Below are 20,069 nucleotides of genomic sequence, written 5' to 3'. Positions count from 1 at the left end.
AACTATATTTATTGTTAAATCTCATGACGGGTCCAAGCCATAGCGTTGTATAGAATATTTGTTGTTTTTTGTAAAATCTTGTAGTGGTCTGATCCCTATACTGTAGTTCATAACTTGGGTTATCTGTAAAGTTATGAGTTTAACCACACCCAGGTTTTGTTTTATCTTAATTTCTATTAATTTGATTCGACCCTATGGGGCAGTGTGAAATTGGGTCGTTTTTGGTTTTAAACCCGATTGTTATTTAAGCGGTGAATAACGAATAACGAGGTGGACCCTCGTCGTTATTCGCGAATAAAGAGGGATACGCGACCTCGTTATTCGTTATTCAACTTTTTGTTCGGGATTCAAATATGCAGCTAACCATGCCTAGAATGATAGATGTCAAGTATCCTCCAACAGTATAAAACACAGCAAAAACGACTTCTAGATGAAAAACAGTCCACATCGTTATTCAAGCAGCGAATATCGAGCTGTTTGTTATTCGTTTTTCACCTCGTTATTCGGCATGCACATATCAGGTGTTCATGTATCTTTAATTAGGATGTTTTAGAATTTAATTCAAAACGATCACCAGATAACAATAAAATAATAGATTTCAAAGTACCCCCTAGCAGTAGAAAACTTATCAAATGACGCATATTCGGTAAATAAACCAGATTGTTATTCAAGCTCGTTATTCACTGCTTGCATAACAATGTGGCTGTTTTTCGTCTGGAAAACGTTTTGCTGTGTTTTATACTGCTTGCATAACAATGTGGACTGTTTTTCGTCTGGAAGTCGTTTTGCTGTGTTTTATACTGCTCGTTATTCGCTGCTTGAATAACAATGTGGGATATTTTTCGTCGTTTTGCTGTTTTTTTTTATAATACTGGGGGATACTTTACATCCATCATTCGAGTCATGGTTATCCTTTATTCGTTATTCACTGCTTGAATAACAATCTGGTTTATTCACCGACTATACGGCATTTAATGAGTTTTCTACTGCTAGGGGATACTTTACAATCCATTATTCTATTGTGATCGTTTTGAATTAAATTCTGAAATATCCTCATTAAAGATACATGAACACCTTCATATGTGAATCCCTAATAACGAAGTGAAAAACGAAGAACAGCTCGTTATTCGCTGCTTTAATAACAATGTGGTCTGTTTTTCGTCTAGAGGTCGTTTTGCTGCGTTTTATACTAGTCATGGCTAGATGTGGTCCACCTCGTTTTTTGTTATTGGTGATTAACGAAAAACGATCGAACTTCACACTGCCGAATAACGAGCCAGCACGTTATTCTGGATTCGGCAACTCAGGTGATTGCGAGAGGACTACATCGTGCACGCCAACAAAACAAACATCCCTCTATGGTCAGAGGTAGCGTGCAAATTTCCGAAAATATTCGTCATAGGCGACTCCCATATTTTATTAAATAATTAACACTTCTTGCAAGTGCATGTGTTGCAGGACACTAGCTCGATAACATTGTTGAGTGGTACGAAAAACCGAGGTTAGCATGCACGTATAATAATCATTGACTATTGGGATTCAAAATAAGAGTTCGTGGCATCGCCGCTGTCCGGGCATATTTCCCTCATAGCCTTATGGAGTGTACCCGCATTCTTTACCCCAGAAAAGTGGGACGTTAATACCGTTTCATATCCGTTTCGGTATTATTTTACCTTTTCAGGTTCAAGTAAAAAGCTACACGTGTTCTAACCAGTGGCATGCCTACTGTGTTTGTGGTATAGTCGTTCGAGTTGGACAGACAGTTTTTATGATGAATCATTGCTCCATCGACTATTGGTTTATTGATTATATCCTGTGTAATGATGGTGGTGATATTCTCGATGTTAAAATATTACATGGTGATTACAAGGTAATAATATATATTAGTGATATATTTATGTAATGATGGTGGTGATATTCTCGACGTTAAAATATCACTGAAAAAAAACTTGTGTTGAAACAACACAAACGTGTGTTGAAAAACACAAAATTATGTTAAATGTTGAAACAACACAAAACTTGTGTTAAAATGTATCAAACAACACAAACTTGTGTTGAAACTTGTGTAAAAATCTACACAATACTAGTGTTGAAATTTCTGAAACTAGTGTAGAAATTTCTGAAACTTGTGTGGTTTCATACAAACTTGTGTGGTTTCATACAAACTTGTGTATAACCACCAACAAAAACTTGTGTTGTATTTTCCCCCCAATTTATATCCAGTATAGCAACCTTTCCCATGCAGCACCTCTCCTTTAGCTCTGTTGTAAATTAATACCGCCAAAGAAAAACTAAATAGACATTTGAAGTGTTAACAGAAAAACAGAGAAATAATTCTAATACTTATAAAATTGTGTTATATACTGAGCGCCATGGAAAACGCATCACTTTTTTTCCCAAACCCAAGCTCAAGACCGCTACATCCGGGTCACTCATCTGCTCGACAGATTCCGCCCAGCGACTCGAACAGGTGCAGCAGTCGTCGGAAGACAAGAACCAGTAAGTGCCAACACCGTTAGACGTCGTTTAAGAGAAGTAGGACTCCGTGCACGACGACCTTATGTTGGAGCTATCCTCAGGGATCATCACCGTCAGCGGCGTTTAATATGGGCTCAAGGACACCAGACAAGAAGAAGAGTAGACTAGAAAAGTATGCTCTTCAGTGATAAGAGTCCCTTTCATCTTTATCACGCTGATGGCCGTCAACGTGTGTGGAGACGTCTTGGGGAACGTCTTGCAGACTGCTGCGTCTTCGAAACGAATCGATGGGGTGGGGGAAGTGTAATGGTGTGGGGAGGCTTCACATTTTATCACCGGACCGCCCTACACATTTGCAGGGGTCGCGTTAATGCTGTAGCCTACCGTGATGATGTCTTGCAACCAATTGTTGTTCCGATGTTTCGAGCGCACCCACAACTTCAGCACTTCCAACAGGATAATGCACGTCCGCATACCGCCCGTTTTAGTATGGACTACCTGGCTGCTAACAACATCAATGTCTTGGACTGGCCAGACATGTCTCCGGACATGGCACCGATAGAATATGTCTGGGATGAGATTGGACGCCGTCTGTATCGGATACCACAGATGCACACCATTGCTGCTTTAGAAGCTGCTCTTGTCCAAGAATGGAACAATTTGCCCCAGGCCTTCTTTCAAACATTGGTAAATTCCATGTGACGTCGCTGCACAGCGTGCGTAAGAGCCCGCGGAGGACACACGCGCTACTGACATCTGTGTCGTACTTTTGGTTTTGACCCCTCTAACTTTGTACCCTTGATTACAGATTAAACATCCATAAGTGTACAAATGTGTTGTTATTGATGTGTTCCCATTTGAATATTGTTCACAATAAGAAGCAAAATAAATAATATGTTTACATGATCATTTTGTTATACGAAAAACTAAGTGATGCGTTTTCCATGGCGCTCAGTATATAATGAAAAGCCTCCCCCCACCGCTCCCATCACAAAATATTAAACAACTATTTAAATTTTTCTTTACCCTAAAACAAGAACTGAGAATATAAAGGTATGTACACATTACCCCTACCCCAAATATATATATAATTCAAATATATCTAAATTTAATAACACCCAAACCAAGCACTAAAAGATAAAAATAAATTATGCACTAAATTGAATTATTTTCAAAAACTGAAAAGTGCTACAAAGTCATATTACAAGTGATTTGTAAGGCTTCTTGAAATAACTAGCATACATAGAAAACTAACAAAAGAAATATGCACTATTTTGCAGGAGTAATAAAATGATGTAGAATCCATTCCTCATTAAAAAAAACAAACAAAATAAATATTCTGTACATAATTGGAGCAAAGCATCAAGATAGCAGGATTGAAAAGTCAGAGAAAATGGCAAATATTAAATAATATGTACAAAATATGTATATACAATTACAAGTCACAAGCAGGGGGGGGGGGGTGCATAGTGGTTCAGTGAGTATAAGGCGTTGGTCGAGAAATTTCAAATGGATTTTCTGACATAGTTCGCTCATGTCAGTAGTGTAGGACATGGCAAAGAACAATATATAGTCGTTCGGATAGGACAATAAACCTAGGTCTCATATACACATTGCGTGCATTTTAAAGAAAGAGATAGAAATGAGGTTTAGCGTCCACTCAACACAAACTGGGTCAATTGGGAACAAGCCTGGAATCGAAACCACCCCACTGCGTTCAATTTAAAGAACCCTTGAAAATTGAATTATTTGACTCAATGACAGACCTTCTGACCCAGTGTGCACGTGTCAACCATTCGGTCACCCTGGGTTCCCTTTAAAGACCCCTTGCCAGTTGAAATATTTGATATAAGAATAGGTTATAGGGCAGAATTACCCTAATAACACTGATAACTAGGATATTAAACCCTATTTCATTTCATAAGCAAGGTAAAGGAATTTTTGGAATTATATATTTGATCTACATTTGGTTTCTAGATAATTCTAGATAATACTTAATGATTTCCGACCAAATTCTAAGGGATTTATATGTCACTTTTTACCTTCTATATTATACACACAGTTCTGGAGAGAATTACCAGCGGCTGCCATGCAGGATACGCCCACATTCTGCAAGAGATGGATAGAGAACAAGCTAAAAACAAAAACGATTTTTCGTACAATCAGTGGTCATAATCCAGAAAGTTATGGTCTGAAATCCGCAAATATCAAAAGGGACTGAAAGTTTTAGAGTATTAAGATTTGTTTTAATTTTCAAGTTTCATCAAAATCAAATAAAAATTGTGACCTCTAGAGGGTCCATAACCTTTGTATTAAATACTTATACACAATCTGCGTACAAAGAGCGGCCATTTTGTCGGAAAGTTTCATTTCGATTTAACCGAAATTTGAATTCAATCTTCATTATGGTGGAATAGTGATATAAAATTTGCGACCTCAAAAGAATCCACAAGCTAAAGATTGCGATTTTTCGAACAATCAGAGGCCATTATCCAGGAAGTTACGTTCGGATATGTGTGATTATCAAAACGAACCAAGATCTTTATGATAAAATCATATATTTAAAGTTTCACCCAAATCGGATAAAAACTGTGGCCTCTAAAGGGTCAACAACCTTGATATACCATATTTTTACACTATTTGCGTACAAGGGGCGGCCATTATGTCCGTCAGTTTTAGTCTGATTTTCACGAATTCGAACTCAACCATCATTAGTCTATAACTGTGATGTATTCACAGGTTTTGTTTTAAATCGGATACAAATTGTGACCTCTATAGGGACCATAGGCTCAAAACGCGATTTTTCGTACAATCAAGGGCCATAATTCAGGAAGTTACAATTCGATATGCCCGAATATTGAAAGGAACCAAGATCTATGGGTTATAAAAAGCATTTCAAGTTTCATCAAAATCGGATCAAAATTGTGACCTCTAGAAGGTCCAAAACCTTGATATACCAGATATTTACACTATTTGCGTACAAGGGGTGGCCATTTTGTCCGACATTTTGGTCCGATTTTCACGAAATTCGAACTCAACTATTTTTAGGGTGTAACGGTGATATACCAAAACGTTTTGGTAAATCAGATAAAAATTGTGACCTCTAGAGGGACCACAAGCTAAACGCGCGATTTTTCGTACAATCAGGGGCCGTAACTCAGGAAGGTACAATTCGATATGCGCAAATATCGAAAGGAACCAAGATCGTTGGGAAATAAACATGCATTCCAAGTTTCATCAAAATCGAATGAAAATTGTGACCTCTAGAGGGCCCACAACCTTGATATACCATATTTTTACACCATTTGCGTACAAGGGGTGGCCATTTTGTCCGGCAGTTTTAATCCGATTTTCACGAAATTCGAACGCATCCATCATTAGGGTGTAACGGTGATATACTAAAACGGTTTTTGAAATCGGATAAAAATTGTGACCTCTATAGGGCCACAAGCTAAAAATGTGATTTGTCGTACAATCAGGGGCCATAATCCATGCAGTTACGGTCCGATACATGCCAATATCGAGAGGAACCGAGATCTTTGGGAGATAGACCTTGTTTCATGTTTCGTCAAAATCGGATAAAAATTGCGACCTGTAGAATCCTGAGTAACTACCTAAGCCGTAAACTTCCATTTCATCAACCATTGTTTGTCAGTGACTGGGCTGTCACGGTCGCTAGCCTGGAGGTCGCAGGTTCACTCCCAGTTTCCACCGAGAAAGCGCATCTAGATTTTCTGGCGTGGTTTCCCCTTGTCAGAGGTGCAGTACGGAGGGCCTGACAAGGACGGCTGTCTAGTTGTTTCAGTGGCAAAAAAGCGAGATCCCGTGTACACATTTGCTTCCACATAAATGTAATCGATACCTTGGTAGTTGAAATTCGTAGGCTGTAGCACGCCTGTCACGGTTCGACGGCCAATTTGTGAAACTCTTACATTTTTGTTCTGTGCATGCCCCATTGTTGGTTTAAGGGAATCCAGTTTTTTGGCTAGTAATATTTACGTCTATACGTTCTTTACATGCAAATATATTTGAAATAGCCCATACTTTTATTCGATTCCAGCCTCCTGGGTTTTCAATCAAACGGAATTGAACCTTATGTTAGTCCCGAAATTACCTAGCGCCAGTAATAGATAAATTACCTAGCGCCAGTAATAGATAAATTACCTATCCAACAAACACCAACAACAAATCCAGTTTTATGTATAATTAATATAACACAACATACAAAGATGGTAACATAATGAGGCAGTGTAGGGAAAGAGGGCGGAAACGGAACCGTCGAACTTGATTCTAAGACATATAAAAATTAGCATGGAACTACGGTATTTGATTCGACCAATTTAATACAAGTAGGCCTACATGTTTGGCATAGTTTGTGTCAAGTAGACTTTAAACCCGATTTCTCTCTCTTTTGGATATAACTACCTCATATATGCAGTGATACAAGGCAATTACCAATGCTCCATGTTCAAGTTTTTATTATTATGCAATTGGATAAATAGAATACTGATTTGAAGTTTGAATTATTATTTCTCTAAGACAAGACGACTGGGCATTTACAAATAGCTACCCTTCATAAAGAAAATACATGAATAATATTCACTAATCACCTGGATTTTATTGTTGGTCTTTGCCCGAATTCAGATTTTCTTTTAAAGCAATTAGATTGCACTATCGCTGCATTATATTGCTAAAATCTACTGCAATCTGAAAAATGGAACACAATCAGTTGTATGTAGGTCATGTCTGTTTTTCAAAATGGCGTCCAGAGAACAACAGAACGCAAAACAAACATTGCATTTCAGGACTGGCTGGAGCATCCCAAGAATGATTATTTGAATAATTAATCACATAGAAACACAATTATGAAATACCTCGAAATTTATTGTTTGATCACCAGTTTGCCCGCCAAAACCATACGTCCTTCGGCAAATAAAAATAGTGTATATAGTTGTTTAGGGTTTTAACCGAAACGAAAAATATTAATTCTAAATTTGCATTACAAATAGGCTACATTTGATTAAAACATATAGCAAACCTCATATTCTTGTTTTCTCTGCATACTTTGTTGAAAAAAATATCTCTGTTGGGGTTGGTTCTAACAATGCCGCTCAACTATGTAATTAATCGATACTTATCCAGGAAGAAATTACCACAACGCTTAAGAACACGATTCCACGGTGAAATCGCCAAATACTGTGTCAGTTGTATTTTACGTCCGCTTTCACCAAGGTTATATCGCAGACAAACTGTCATTAACATTTCTTACTTTTTTATAGAGTAATTTCTTTTGATTGGTTCTTTTACAGTTAAGCAATAAATTTCCGATTTCGATTAATAAAACAATAGAAATGAATAAAACGATTAACTCAGTTTTTTCCACGCCCATTCAGACATTTTCTAAAACCTAAATATCACATTATTGTTCTAATTTTCTCATCCTCCGAGAATTTTCTTTGATGTATCAAGTTTATTGAGCCAATATAATCAACCTCTAATAAGTGCAGACATTGTAATAACCTAACTGTGCCTGTGTATTGTCTAAGCCAAGATGTGAAAATAAACAGAGTATATAATCAGAATAATCTAATTAAAAAAACACTGCGAGCTCTACTTAAAGTGTGTGATAATTAATATAAGGTTTTAGAGAAATACAAATACTCTAAAAATCAAGTTAAAATGGAAATCAATTAAATTGAGAAAGAGGTGTTTTACATAGATTAAGCCAGTTTCCAAATCCCATTCAGATTTTCTCAATAACAATATTGATTGGTTATTTTTTGTAAAAACGAATCAGATTATTACAGATAATAAAGTGACTTAATAAATCTATCTTAAAATTCGACGTAATTAATTGTAGGAAAAAACCCCACAAGATTTTGTAAATCTACACAAGTTTGTGTTAAGTATTTGAAAAGAACACAAACTTGTGTTAATGCAATGTAAAACTACACGACAAGCTTGTGTAGAATATTTTTAACAAAAGTCCCTGTGTTGAAATCCAACACAAGAGTTTTTTTCGGTGTATTAAATTTTGGTTACAAGGTAAAGGTATATATTTATAATGTTTATGTACTGTCCCACGATTGCAACGTCTGTCCTGGTAAAATTCGACAGTCGAATCCAAGGCTGAAATTACAGACATAATTCCGTATTAATCGCATACCAATCTGATACAGTTCATTAAAATGACAGACGGTTTATTGATACCATTTTATTTATATAGATTTAAGCGAACGAGATAATGATATCTGAAGTAAGAACCTTTAAACAATTTGTTTCTATATTTTGTGCATAAATTATTAGCGATTGTATATGGATTTTCAGATTATGTTACCAACAGGTGCACATCTTGAAATACGTACTGAGGTTGCAAACACTGACCCATACCTGAATATATATATGTATCCGTCCGTGATAGATGTCGGTGTGAGTAGAGGGCTGTGTGGTGAGTTAACAGGCTTGGATTACACACAACAAAATGAATTAGTATTAAGGAGTGGAAGTACAACCACTGACGAAGAATTTTTCATGAATTCTTGGAAGTAAGTAAAATATTATCATCAAATTGAGTTGTTTTTACCAGTATGCCTTCAATGATTTCTTCTATATAACCGGGAAACGTTTGTAGTAAGTGAGTTGATGATAAGCAATAGACAATATTAATACCATATGTATTGAGTGATAAATGATAATAACATAATAATCAAAGCCCCGAGGAAGAGAACGTATAAATATTCTATGCGATGCTAAATATTAAACGTTATTTGCATAATATACCATATGATATCTGTAAATACAAAATAAAATTTCACAAACTATGGGTAATATAATAATGTGAAAGTGCGACTAGATATCAAAATGTAAAGAAATGTGAGACAAAATGTAAGAATCTGACTGAGAGTGACGCACATTCGAAAAGTGCCGAGACAGTTGAAAATGATGACTCTTTTACCATAACATGTTCAAAACGGGTTGTAGATGTTCAAATAAATATGTAAATCATGATTTTGTTATTTTTGTCACTTTTCAACTGATACGCGGCCACTTTTCAACTAGTGGCCGTGTATCGGTGTATACCCTCCCATTTTCATCAAAGAGTCGAGAAAAAGTATGGGTATAAGGAGAGATAACTCGTGTTTTCTTTTTGCGTTCGTCACTTCCGATTATTGAAACCTGCATTACATTCCCTTGTTTTTGTTCATTCTATATTTAATAAAAAACATGGTAATGCAAGGACTTTTCTATTTTTCTTTCGTGTTCTCTATCTAGTGACAGTCAATTCTTTTTATGAATTGTCAGATATCCCCGCACAGTCTCACACAACAACTATTGGTATTCAAAGGAATTATTAGTGAGTAGAAATTCGCCCATGTATCTGTTATCACTCGTCACTTCAGTCAGTTATGTGGAGAGATAACTCGTGTTTTCTTTTTGCGTTCGTCACTTCCGATTATTGAAACCTGCATTACGCATCTATCGTAGCAATGATCTCTGTGTTAATATTCATTTGAATATTTTTAGGACTCCTGTTGATGAAGATATGTTTAATACAGACAACTTGGGTATGCTCAATGCTTGGTCTCATAAGTATACCACATGTAAATGCAATCAGGTGGGTACTGGCGGCGTCACAAATGAAATCGACTGTTCACCATATAACGAACCAGTTACATGTAATGAGGATGAAGGTTTTAGAAAAGTTCACAAGAAACGCTGTATTTCACCAGTCCGTAAGAAGAGATCGATACCCACAATAATATACCACCCCGAGAATCATAGACGAATTAAAAGGGTAAAGTACACATAAATTGTTTTTTTTATAAAGTATGTTTTTTTTTGTATTCTTCTTCTATTATTGTTTAACGTCCGCTTCCACAGAGTCTGATATAGCAGATACGTCATATCTGAAAAAACAATAAATTCCTACTGCACCCGGTGAGTGTATCCGACTTCATACAATTTGTAAACATTAATTCTGAATCACCGTGTGAAGTTTCAAATTTCGTGTGTTATTCTTTAATTGATTTAAGAACATTGAAGTAGATCCAAGTGTAAAATCATGTATATCTCTTAATCGCTCAAGGTGGCTCAGTGAATAAGACTTTAGCCCCCTAACCTGGAGGTACCGTGTTCGTTCCCATCGTTGATGGAGAAAGTTCATCGGGCTCTCCCGGCCTGGTCCCCTCATGTTCATGTTAGCGATGAAGGACGGAGGGCCTAGCAAAGAGCAACGTATAGTCATTCGAATGAGATGAAAAACCGAGGTCCCGTGTACACATTGGTGTGCACATAAAAGAACCCTTTACCGTTGGAATTCGAAATACGAGTAGGTCGTACCGCAGCTGTCCTGGCAAAATCTTCCCCTATAGGACACTGCATGGCGTATACCAGTCTCCATTAACCCAGTAGAAGAAGGACGTTAAACCCCATTTCATTTCATTTTATACAGGATGTAAGTTGGAAGAATGGATGGACCAATGAGTCTGCTATGGACTATTGTGATAAGCTCTTTAACTCTTCAAATTTGGTTAATCTGTGTAAAGAGGTTCCTGGTGTCGATGCTTCATCCCCAATGGCAAGTTGTGTTAGTGATATTCGGGTAAGCAGGAACTTAAACATACATTATGCAAGAGCTAAATCAGCCTATTGCAGGTCGTTCTTTAGGCCTGAAATGTTATATAAACTATTAATTAGACATTAGTTAACATGACAGGACCATAATCAACACTCGATGCCATCTGATGCTTCCTATTTTCATTAGATTTGAATCCGATCTACCGTTCAACAGCCATTGATGATTATACGCAAAAATGGATAATGGAGATTTTTTTTTTTTTCGTCACAACGACAATAATGACAATCGAGGCCACAGGGTTTTTAAAATAAATATTTCTCGGCTTAGAGTAAAGTAATTTTACTGAAATTTTCAGAATATTCCCGTTACATCATCTTTTATTTAACTTTTATTGTGAGAACTGTCAGCTCTTTATCTAATCTTCCATAATCTATCTTTTATTAATTAAAATTCATGATTCCAGATCCATAGTCTAATCCATCATTTAATGCATAGTATAGTGCCCTTTTGTTGTGCAGATTCATAATTGTTTACATAACCCAAACAAAGTATCTAGGATAATTTAAGATTCGTTTTTCGTTCAGTTTTGTTATATTCAATAGGTTATACACTTTTGGACGTATTTTATATAATTATTCTATGACTTAACCCCGTATTACAAATGTGTAACTGGGTATTGAAAGGATCTATACATTATTTAGTTTTAACTATGCATTTATGTGTATACTTGAACGTAGGTAGGAATAGCGTGATGCCATTCTCCTGTTTTTCATTATCTGATATCTAAATAATTTCACCAGCTCAAGGAGCAAAACAGTAGGACGTTAAACCCCATTTCATTTCATTTAATTTCACCAGCTCAAATTTCAACCATACTACAATTTGTTCAAATTCCTACTGCTGCTATGTGCATTGGCTGAACCGCACCCCCAACCCTTTTCAAAAATCGTGTATCCAACCTTGTGATCAGCCTCGTTCTGGACAAAATACCTCGTTCCAAAAACATGGCAATTTAAAAAAAAAATACGTTTTGGAACTCCAGACAAACGTGGCATTTTGTTTTTACCACGTTACAACTTGGCAAAATTATGGCAAAAATTTTATTAGCACGTTTTTGCCACGTTTGGACAAAAATGAATCGAATATGAATCTGTTACGGACGATAAGAAAGGGCTGCGACGGGTTTACGATACATCTACGAATTCCGAAATTCATAGACCGTCCACGAAATGTTTTGATAAACAAAAACTTTTGTGGTCGAACTACGAACTGCTACGAACCATACGAATGTGTAAGAACTAAATAAGAACCACCCATGAACTTCAGCAACTGTCTACGATTTATCTACGAATAAGAAAATGTTTGGAGTCGATTCGTTGTATTCGTAGCCCATATGAAATCTAGCCACGAAAGGTTTTGTTTGAAAAATCGCTTACGAACTTCACGAGTCGTCTACGCTTTACCTACGAATCGGAAAAAGTTTTTATTCGGGGCTAGTCGTGGCATTCGTAGCCCACGTAAAAAAGGGGCATTAATTATTCGTTGGCAATACCACATTATCAAAACAAAGCTCTACATTTGGAATGGACGAAACAGGCTAACTTGATTTCACGGTCTGCCGTTTATTCCGTTTATCACTGCTTTTCTTATTCATATTCTTGGTTTTATTTTGAATTTAAGCTAAGTGGAACTTCAAATTTTTCTTTGGCTGCTATCAACTCTATAAGAAGTCAGTGTTTACGTGAGGCTAGAATGAATGTTACTCTTCGGCAGGAAACTAGTCCAGACAAACCTTCAGTGTTAGAAATGGTCAAAGCTGTAGCTTGTCCTGCAGAGTGTTCAGATAGAGGTGTCTGTGTTAATGGTAAGAACGTGTATTCAGTTGATTAAATTATCGTACAGGGCTGTTGTAGCTGTGTATGGTTTGAACTTTCAGAAATTGAATCTCCGATTATATCTGTAAGGATATCAAATGTGACAGAATGCAACCCCAACCAAACTCTATATTTTCACCAAAGGCTATGGGAATTGAAACATTCAATAGATATCCAGTGCTTACTAGTGATATAAAATCTTGAATTTACACAGACAAGTCTGCTAAATAAACTATACATTAAACACCCGGAACAGAAATCCCGAGAGTGTCAATCATGCGATGCATTCATCCTCGGCAAAAAATAGAGTATTGGTTAAATTTTGACTTACACCATGCAGAAAATATAATGGACAAGGGAACATACGGAATTTGGGAAATCCATCACCAATTTTAAAAAATGAGTTATCTCCCTTTCTGTCAATAAATTTGAATAATTTTTGAACACAATGCTCTTAAATTCCATATGAAGAGTCCAGGGGAAAAACGATCTAAGTCACGTTTTCAACGAACCCCAGTTAATAGCGAAATCTGGTAGCAAATTGTATACGCTTTCTGTGGAACAATCAATTTCAGGTAAACACGATTGGAGTCACATCGAACCAAGGCCCTTCTTAAATGTCCTCCTGGACAAATACAAATCCATCGGGCCCTTTATTTGACCTTAATTTGGCTGAAAAGTTGAAGTCAGTACTGGTAATTATGGTTCATGTTAAACATCATTTTGTTGTTATTAAACTCACTCGTTGTTCTTTTCGCGTCAAGCATTCTCGTCCAAAAGTATGTTTTGTGTTTTATGCGAAAAGATAAAAATGTGACTTAAATCGTTCTTCCCCTGGACTTTTCATATGTAACTCTTATTCTGGCAGATTGTCTCTTAAGCATATGTTTTTTAAAAAATTAGTCTACATGAACAATTTGTGTAATCAACAGGTATCTGTGATTGTAATGATGGTTATTCAGGACCAGATTGTTCTGTTGATCTAACTCAACCACCTCTGGCCGATAGTCTGGAAGCGAACGGGTATTGTGATCGCAAAGATGACAGTTGTGAAGAGATTGCAGTATTTGGTGGACCTTTTGTAGAATCTGACAAATTTAAATGCCGACTGATGCCGCTCGAGGTTCGGAGATCTATTTATCGCATTAATATAAGAATTTATATAATTCGGAATTATGTTGTCGTCATCCATGTCCGTCTATCTACAGTTCATTAACGCGGTTACAGGTTATCTTTCAGATAGTTCTTTTCGAATGGCTGGGCTAGTTATAGCGAAATTCGTTTCACGGACTTATTGTCCGTATTACCGAATCTTAAGAAACACTATGCGTTTTCCAGGATTTGTTCAACTAGCCATAAGTCATTGATCATATTACCGACATATTGCAGGTCAGGGCGTCTGTCGCCCAGACGGTGCGTTTGCCGTCAACAATTTGTTATAATTGTCATAAGATAAAGAAGAAGCCCATAAAGTTTTAGCAATTTCTGACGTCATGTTGTATATGCAGTAAAATTATGACGTCAAGTTGTTTTTCAATTGTGCATTTTTAATTGGTGCATGCCCCAACTCCCAGAGCAGGACCACGTCCATTTTTATGTTTATCGTATACTGAATGGATCATCTTGAAACTTGGCACATGTATTCCTTATAGAAATGAAATGAAATGAAATGGGGTTTAACGTCCTACTGTTCTGCTCCTAAACTGGGCTAATGAAGACGGGCATATGCCATACAGTGGGCTATGAGGGAAATTTTGCCCGGGCAGCGGCACTATCGCCCACTCTTATATCGAATTCCAACTGCCAAGGGATCTTTAACGTGCACGCCAATGTATACACGGGACCTCGGGTTTTCGTACCATCCGAACGACTAGACAGCTGTCCTTGTCAGGCCCTCCGTCCTGCATCCAATGCAGGGATCGAACACCCGACCTCCAGGCTAGCGAGCCAGCGTCTTACCTACTTAGCCACGTGATCCCCCGTATTCCTTATAGCCTGAGTGCGGCAACTATTGATTTTGGTGCATGTCTCAACCCCAGGGCCAGGGCTACGCCCAGTTTTTGTGTTTAGCGTCTAAAAGCCACAATTCTGGATGAATTATTTTGGAAATTGGTATACTTATTCATTATACCCTATGGACGGCAACTATTGATTTTAGTGCATGAACCCCCCCCCCCCCCCCCCACACACACACACACACACACACCCCGCCCCCTTGGTGGTGATATGCCTATGTTAATATTTTGTATGTAAATGATATACAGGGTGCATTTATTAACAGGTTTGGATCCAATTCAGTATGATCCATTATAGGGTTGTACTTATTTATTTACCTATTTATATTGGCCCATGTCCGACCTCCTGGGGAAAAGCAACGCCAAATGTCATATTACAGACTTTACAGCCAGTTCATATTTCATGCTCTTCATTTTAAAAAGTACCTTATCAATCAAAGCAGGAGTGAATCGCACATTGCTTTTGATGCTAAATTCTACACCAAAAATTGTCTTCGATTAAAAAGTTGGAGAGTTTTACTTCTATTAGAAATGTGAGTTTAAAGCACCCGAAAACCTGAAAAAAATTCCTGAATTTGTGATCCGTTTCAGTACCCTAATTTCAAATGGCCATATCTCAGCGAATTTTCGGCCTAGAGAGGTATAATTTTGGATTTGCTAGCTTAAGTCTTTTTGTTTAATTTAATTTTATTTTAATATAAAGATAAAATTTATGTTATTAAATAAAAAAAAATAATGTATTAACGATTTATTATCTGTAATTAAAACGTAACCAATAGCGTTGATTTAGCACGAGACCCAATAATAGCCTTGATTTAACATGAGAACGCCAATAAACGTAAGCACAGTCATCACTAACAATGATATTGTAAACTTCCGGTTGTGACCACATCTTATATTTATTATCTATAATCAAAACTTAAACCAGTAATGTGTATTTAACCTGACAACGCCCATAAAAAGTAAACACAATCATCGCTAACGGGGGGTGGGGGACACAGTCTACAGTAGGTATTTTAGAGCTATGGTCGGCAAATAGTTTTTCAGGGGGTGGGGGTGGGGGGCACTGCTAACAATATCGAGTTGTAAACATCCGGTTGTGACCACCCCTTATATTTAATGTGTTCACAAGTAAATAAATGGTTGATTTCTAGACACATCTATTTATAACTGATTTGTATTTAATATAGTCAAACGCAGAAGCAGAGATAACAAATGCTCCAGTTGTTGAAAGTATTGGAGAAGTGACGTGTCCACTACCTGTTAATAGCCAAAAACGATCAACAACTGTTCCCGTTGTAGATGCAACAGTACAAAGCTACAGGGTAGCTGTGTCCAATGATGGAGAAATCTTCAGTCGACATTTAACAGTGGTTGTCATGCATTCTGATTGCATGAACTGCACAATTGATGGCGAGACTGCGACATGTAGGATGTTTGTAAGTATATGTCTCTATTCTGTCCGGTCACGTTGCCATTATTATTTCAATATTTACGGTCCAAAATGCATATATCAGCAGTTCAAAGTACTTCGTTGATGTTTACCATTTGCAATTTCCATTGCTCCACAATACCAATGTCACAGTGTTAAAAATACAGAATACATTTTTCAATAATACAAAATACAGTACAAGAGAGCCATGTGTTAGTTATTTTGCCATTACACTCTACATTTTGCATTACATACAAATATATTTAGGATGTTTGCATAATAGAACATATATGGAAACTGCCAGAATCTAATTTGCATACGAAAAAAAGTGCGGACTAGGCCGGGAATTAAAGGCTCAATACCACTCTTGTTGTAACAGAATAATATGTCCCAATCTTTATTCTGGTCAACAAATTGTACTATTTTACAGTATTCAAATTTCATCTTAACACACCTAATTTAAAAAATTGGAAAAATTCAACTAAATGATTTGAAACTCCTAACGTAAACCTTTTCAAATGTGACTTGGATTTAAAAATATTTTCGAACCCTCTGGACAAGTAAAATAGGATGTAATGGATAATTTACACAACAGGTAGGACACTTAAACATCTAATACTTAGAATAAGGTTAATATTTATTTACTGGAGCTGTCAAGCCAACAAGAGAGTCTATTGTCCCTTTAGTGAAATACGCGATCAATCAAGAAGGTCAAGGTCAGTAGAAGGCGGTGGTCGTCTCTTCTCTGGTTGTGCGGGCCCAAGATTTGTCTGAAAGTGTAGCCAGTTTGAACGCTGACATTCAATCTTTTAAACAATACGGACAGCCATTGGTGTTAAATTGTTCTCAATAATTTTAAACCAGAGGTCGGACATAAATAATCTATTAAGATTAGGGAAAACCCCAATTTAAACCTTGACCACATCTATTAATTTCGACTTCTATTATAGGACGATTATTGTTATACAGAGGAACGCTGTTATAGAACGGGTGAAAGGTATATAAATAATGATGACTATCAATGTACCAAAGGACAGTGGCAACTCACAAGTATGTAGAAATTTATGATTATTTGTAATACGTTGTATTGCGTAATATCAGGTTTAACAAGATGTAGTTTTGTAATACTGCTGTTAAAGAGATTTATTTTCGGGTCAGAAAAATCGAAGTAGAAATTTATGATTATTTGTAATACGTTGTATTGCGTAATATCAGGTTTAACAAGATGTAGTTTTGTAATACTGCTGTTAAAGAGATTTATTTTCGGGTCAGAAAAATCGAAGTTACATAAATACAACATGGGTTATGTCAACTTCTGTCCTGGTCAAGAGATTTTACATCGGTATACGGTTTGACATTTCCTTTCAACGCTGACCGATTTAACAACGATTACAAAAGGCGCTCGAGAAAACGACTTCGCACACGTAATTTAAATTGTTCATTGTGTCTTCAATATTTTCACAGTAGGTCTTAATCGGCGATAATTTCCGTTTTGGGGGACACAAATATCGGGAGCCATCGGGGGGGAATTTGTTTATTTTCACATCGCCGATGATTTTTGCCCAATGGGACCTGGGCAATAACTGGTGTAAACTATTGGCATCACAGGAGTGCAAACCTTACCGATTTTCTATACTCCGCAACGTTCTGTTCCAGATTTGCACCCCTTTACCGTAAGCCTTGTTAAAGATTGAAAGAATTTATATCAAATGTGCGGTGTGAGACGTTGGGGACGCAGTGAGACGACGTCGAATGTCAATTTCATTTTCTGCATTCCATGACTATCTGTTCCGGGATTTTCCTAAATGTTTCGCGAAGCTTTAGGATCATAAGAGGAGGAACCCTACAAATGTCCAGTGTTCCACGACCCTCCGTTTCCCAGTTACCCAAATTTTTCTGAAAGCTTGTTTATATGGAAGGGTATCGCTGTCAATATTAAATGCTCTGCGACAATGTCGTTTCCATTGATTATATGTAAAAAGTAGGACGTTAAACCCCATTTCATTTCATTTCATTTCGGATAAGCTGCTGTCTCTGGGGGATATAGCTGACAAGTGGGCGTATTTCTACATTCGCAGAGTGTATTGTCCATTTTACAGTTAATTTAGACTTTGTTTAATACGGTATCTCCGTGCGAGGAGTAACCCTGGCGATATCCGCAGTTAACCCCTTTTTTCTGAAAACTTGTTAGCGCTATAGGGGCTACAATTTTCAACAGTTCTTTTTCCAATTCGGTCTTAAACATTAGAGTTACGATAGAAACAACACTTTCTTGGGATGGGATGCCAAAGTCTTCCTGCGTTTCCTGGCAATTAAATTCATTGCTGGCATAAAATTCTTGTTAAGGGGGGTGGGGTGAAAAGGAATAATGATGACATAATGGAATCGAGCGATTGACAGGCAGTAACTCATAACAGATAATTTACTGAGTTTTTAATTGACTATACGAATGTTCAATGACTATTGATATTATATTTGGACAGAATCAACACCAGATGATAACGTGGCAGCTATTGTTGGTGGAGTTTTGGGTACAGCTGTAATGATCAGTATTGTAATTATCATTCTAATAGTGATATACAGGAACAGGTAAATGATATTCTACTGTATTTATTATCTACAATAAATAACTAAAATATGTTTCTGTAGTTTTTGTTGGTAAAGCTCTTGAGAGCTATAATAACAATTCCTCCCCTAGAAATGGTTCAACTACTGATGCTTCCTCAGTAGTGGGTCGTTCTAATATATCAATTCCCATTGAAAAAAAGGCGAAACCTTACCGCATCAATTCATAAATTTAAAACCATTCAACGGCTACGCGATATTTCTGTCGTTTTGAAAATATCCGCGGAACCAGAATTAGAACAGCAGTGTTCCTCACTTCGGTATTTGTAACATAATTCCTTAGTTCCATGGAAACTGAGATGATATGTGTTGAAAATGTTGCAATTGAAAGTTGCGCAAAGGCTCGTAGTGTGTATCAATTGTAGCGGTGAATAAGACAATTATCGCCGCTACAAATATTGCAGCTAATCCCCCACCAAACTCTCTCTTCGTGATACATCCAGTATTTGTTAGATAACCGTTTTATTGTATAACTGATGTATTTGTAGTTGCAAACGATCCACGGCTCCCGCTGTACAGAACGACCAAGATTATGAACATATATATGATTCAACTATTAATGACACATTAAACACAAGAGACCAAACTGGTTATTATAATATGGGTAACACCAACACCACTGGTACACGAAAACAAGATAGCTGAATGCCTGTTCTTTTTTTTAAAAAAGAAAGTGGATTCGAGGTAGCTTGAGGGTTGTACTGGCAATTTAAGTATTAGGAGCATAAACAAAATGTTTTACAAATATGTTATTATATTATGTAGTAGTTGTGGGTAGCCATGGCGACATAACTTTACCTGGTGATGTCCGTGTTCTATAAATAATATTATACTGTTATATTGTTCACCTTTTATAAATACAAATTATTCAACCAAAACGATGTGTTAATCCTTTAAACAATGGAGTTAATTACAATTGTTTTATTAATAGGATTAACCAGTTTCAAGTATAGAGTATACCTGTAGTAGGTAGCAACCCGGGAAGGTTGTTAATGAGTTGGTAACAAGGATGTATAGTTTTAACTTGGCAACGTGGGATATATAAATCCAAGAAACTTATCTACTAG

The 20,069-nt window shown here is 36.8% G+C and overlaps 1 protein-coding gene across 1 annotated transcript; it reads left to right on the top strand.

Annotated features, from left to right (window-relative positions):
• The first annotated feature begins 10,008 nt into the window (after window positions 1-10,008).
• LOC130010480 (von Willebrand factor D and EGF domain-containing protein-like) lies at window positions 10,009-20,069 on the top strand. The gene is made up of 8 exons (XM_056101220.1): window positions 10,009-10,273; window positions 10,931-11,080; window positions 12,737-12,920; window positions 13,863-14,053; window positions 16,136-16,384; window positions 17,328-17,427; window positions 18,861-18,966; window positions 19,491-20,069. The coding sequence occupies exons 1-8, from the start codon at window positions 10,022-10,024 to the stop codon at window positions 19,645-19,647; spliced, it is 1,389 nt and encodes a 462-aa protein (XP_055957195.1). The 5' UTR covers window positions 10,009-10,021; the 3' UTR covers window positions 19,648-20,069.

Source organism: Patella vulgata, chromosome 5 (genome assembly GCF_932274485.2).
Source record: "Patella vulgata chromosome 5, xgPatVulg1.2, whole genome shotgun sequence".
Classification (NCBI taxonomy): Eukaryota; Metazoa; Mollusca; class Gastropoda; family Patellidae; genus Patella; species Patella vulgata.
The sequence above is the reverse complement of the archived record's forward strand: the minus strand, read 5'-3'. Positions and strand labels throughout refer to the sequence as shown.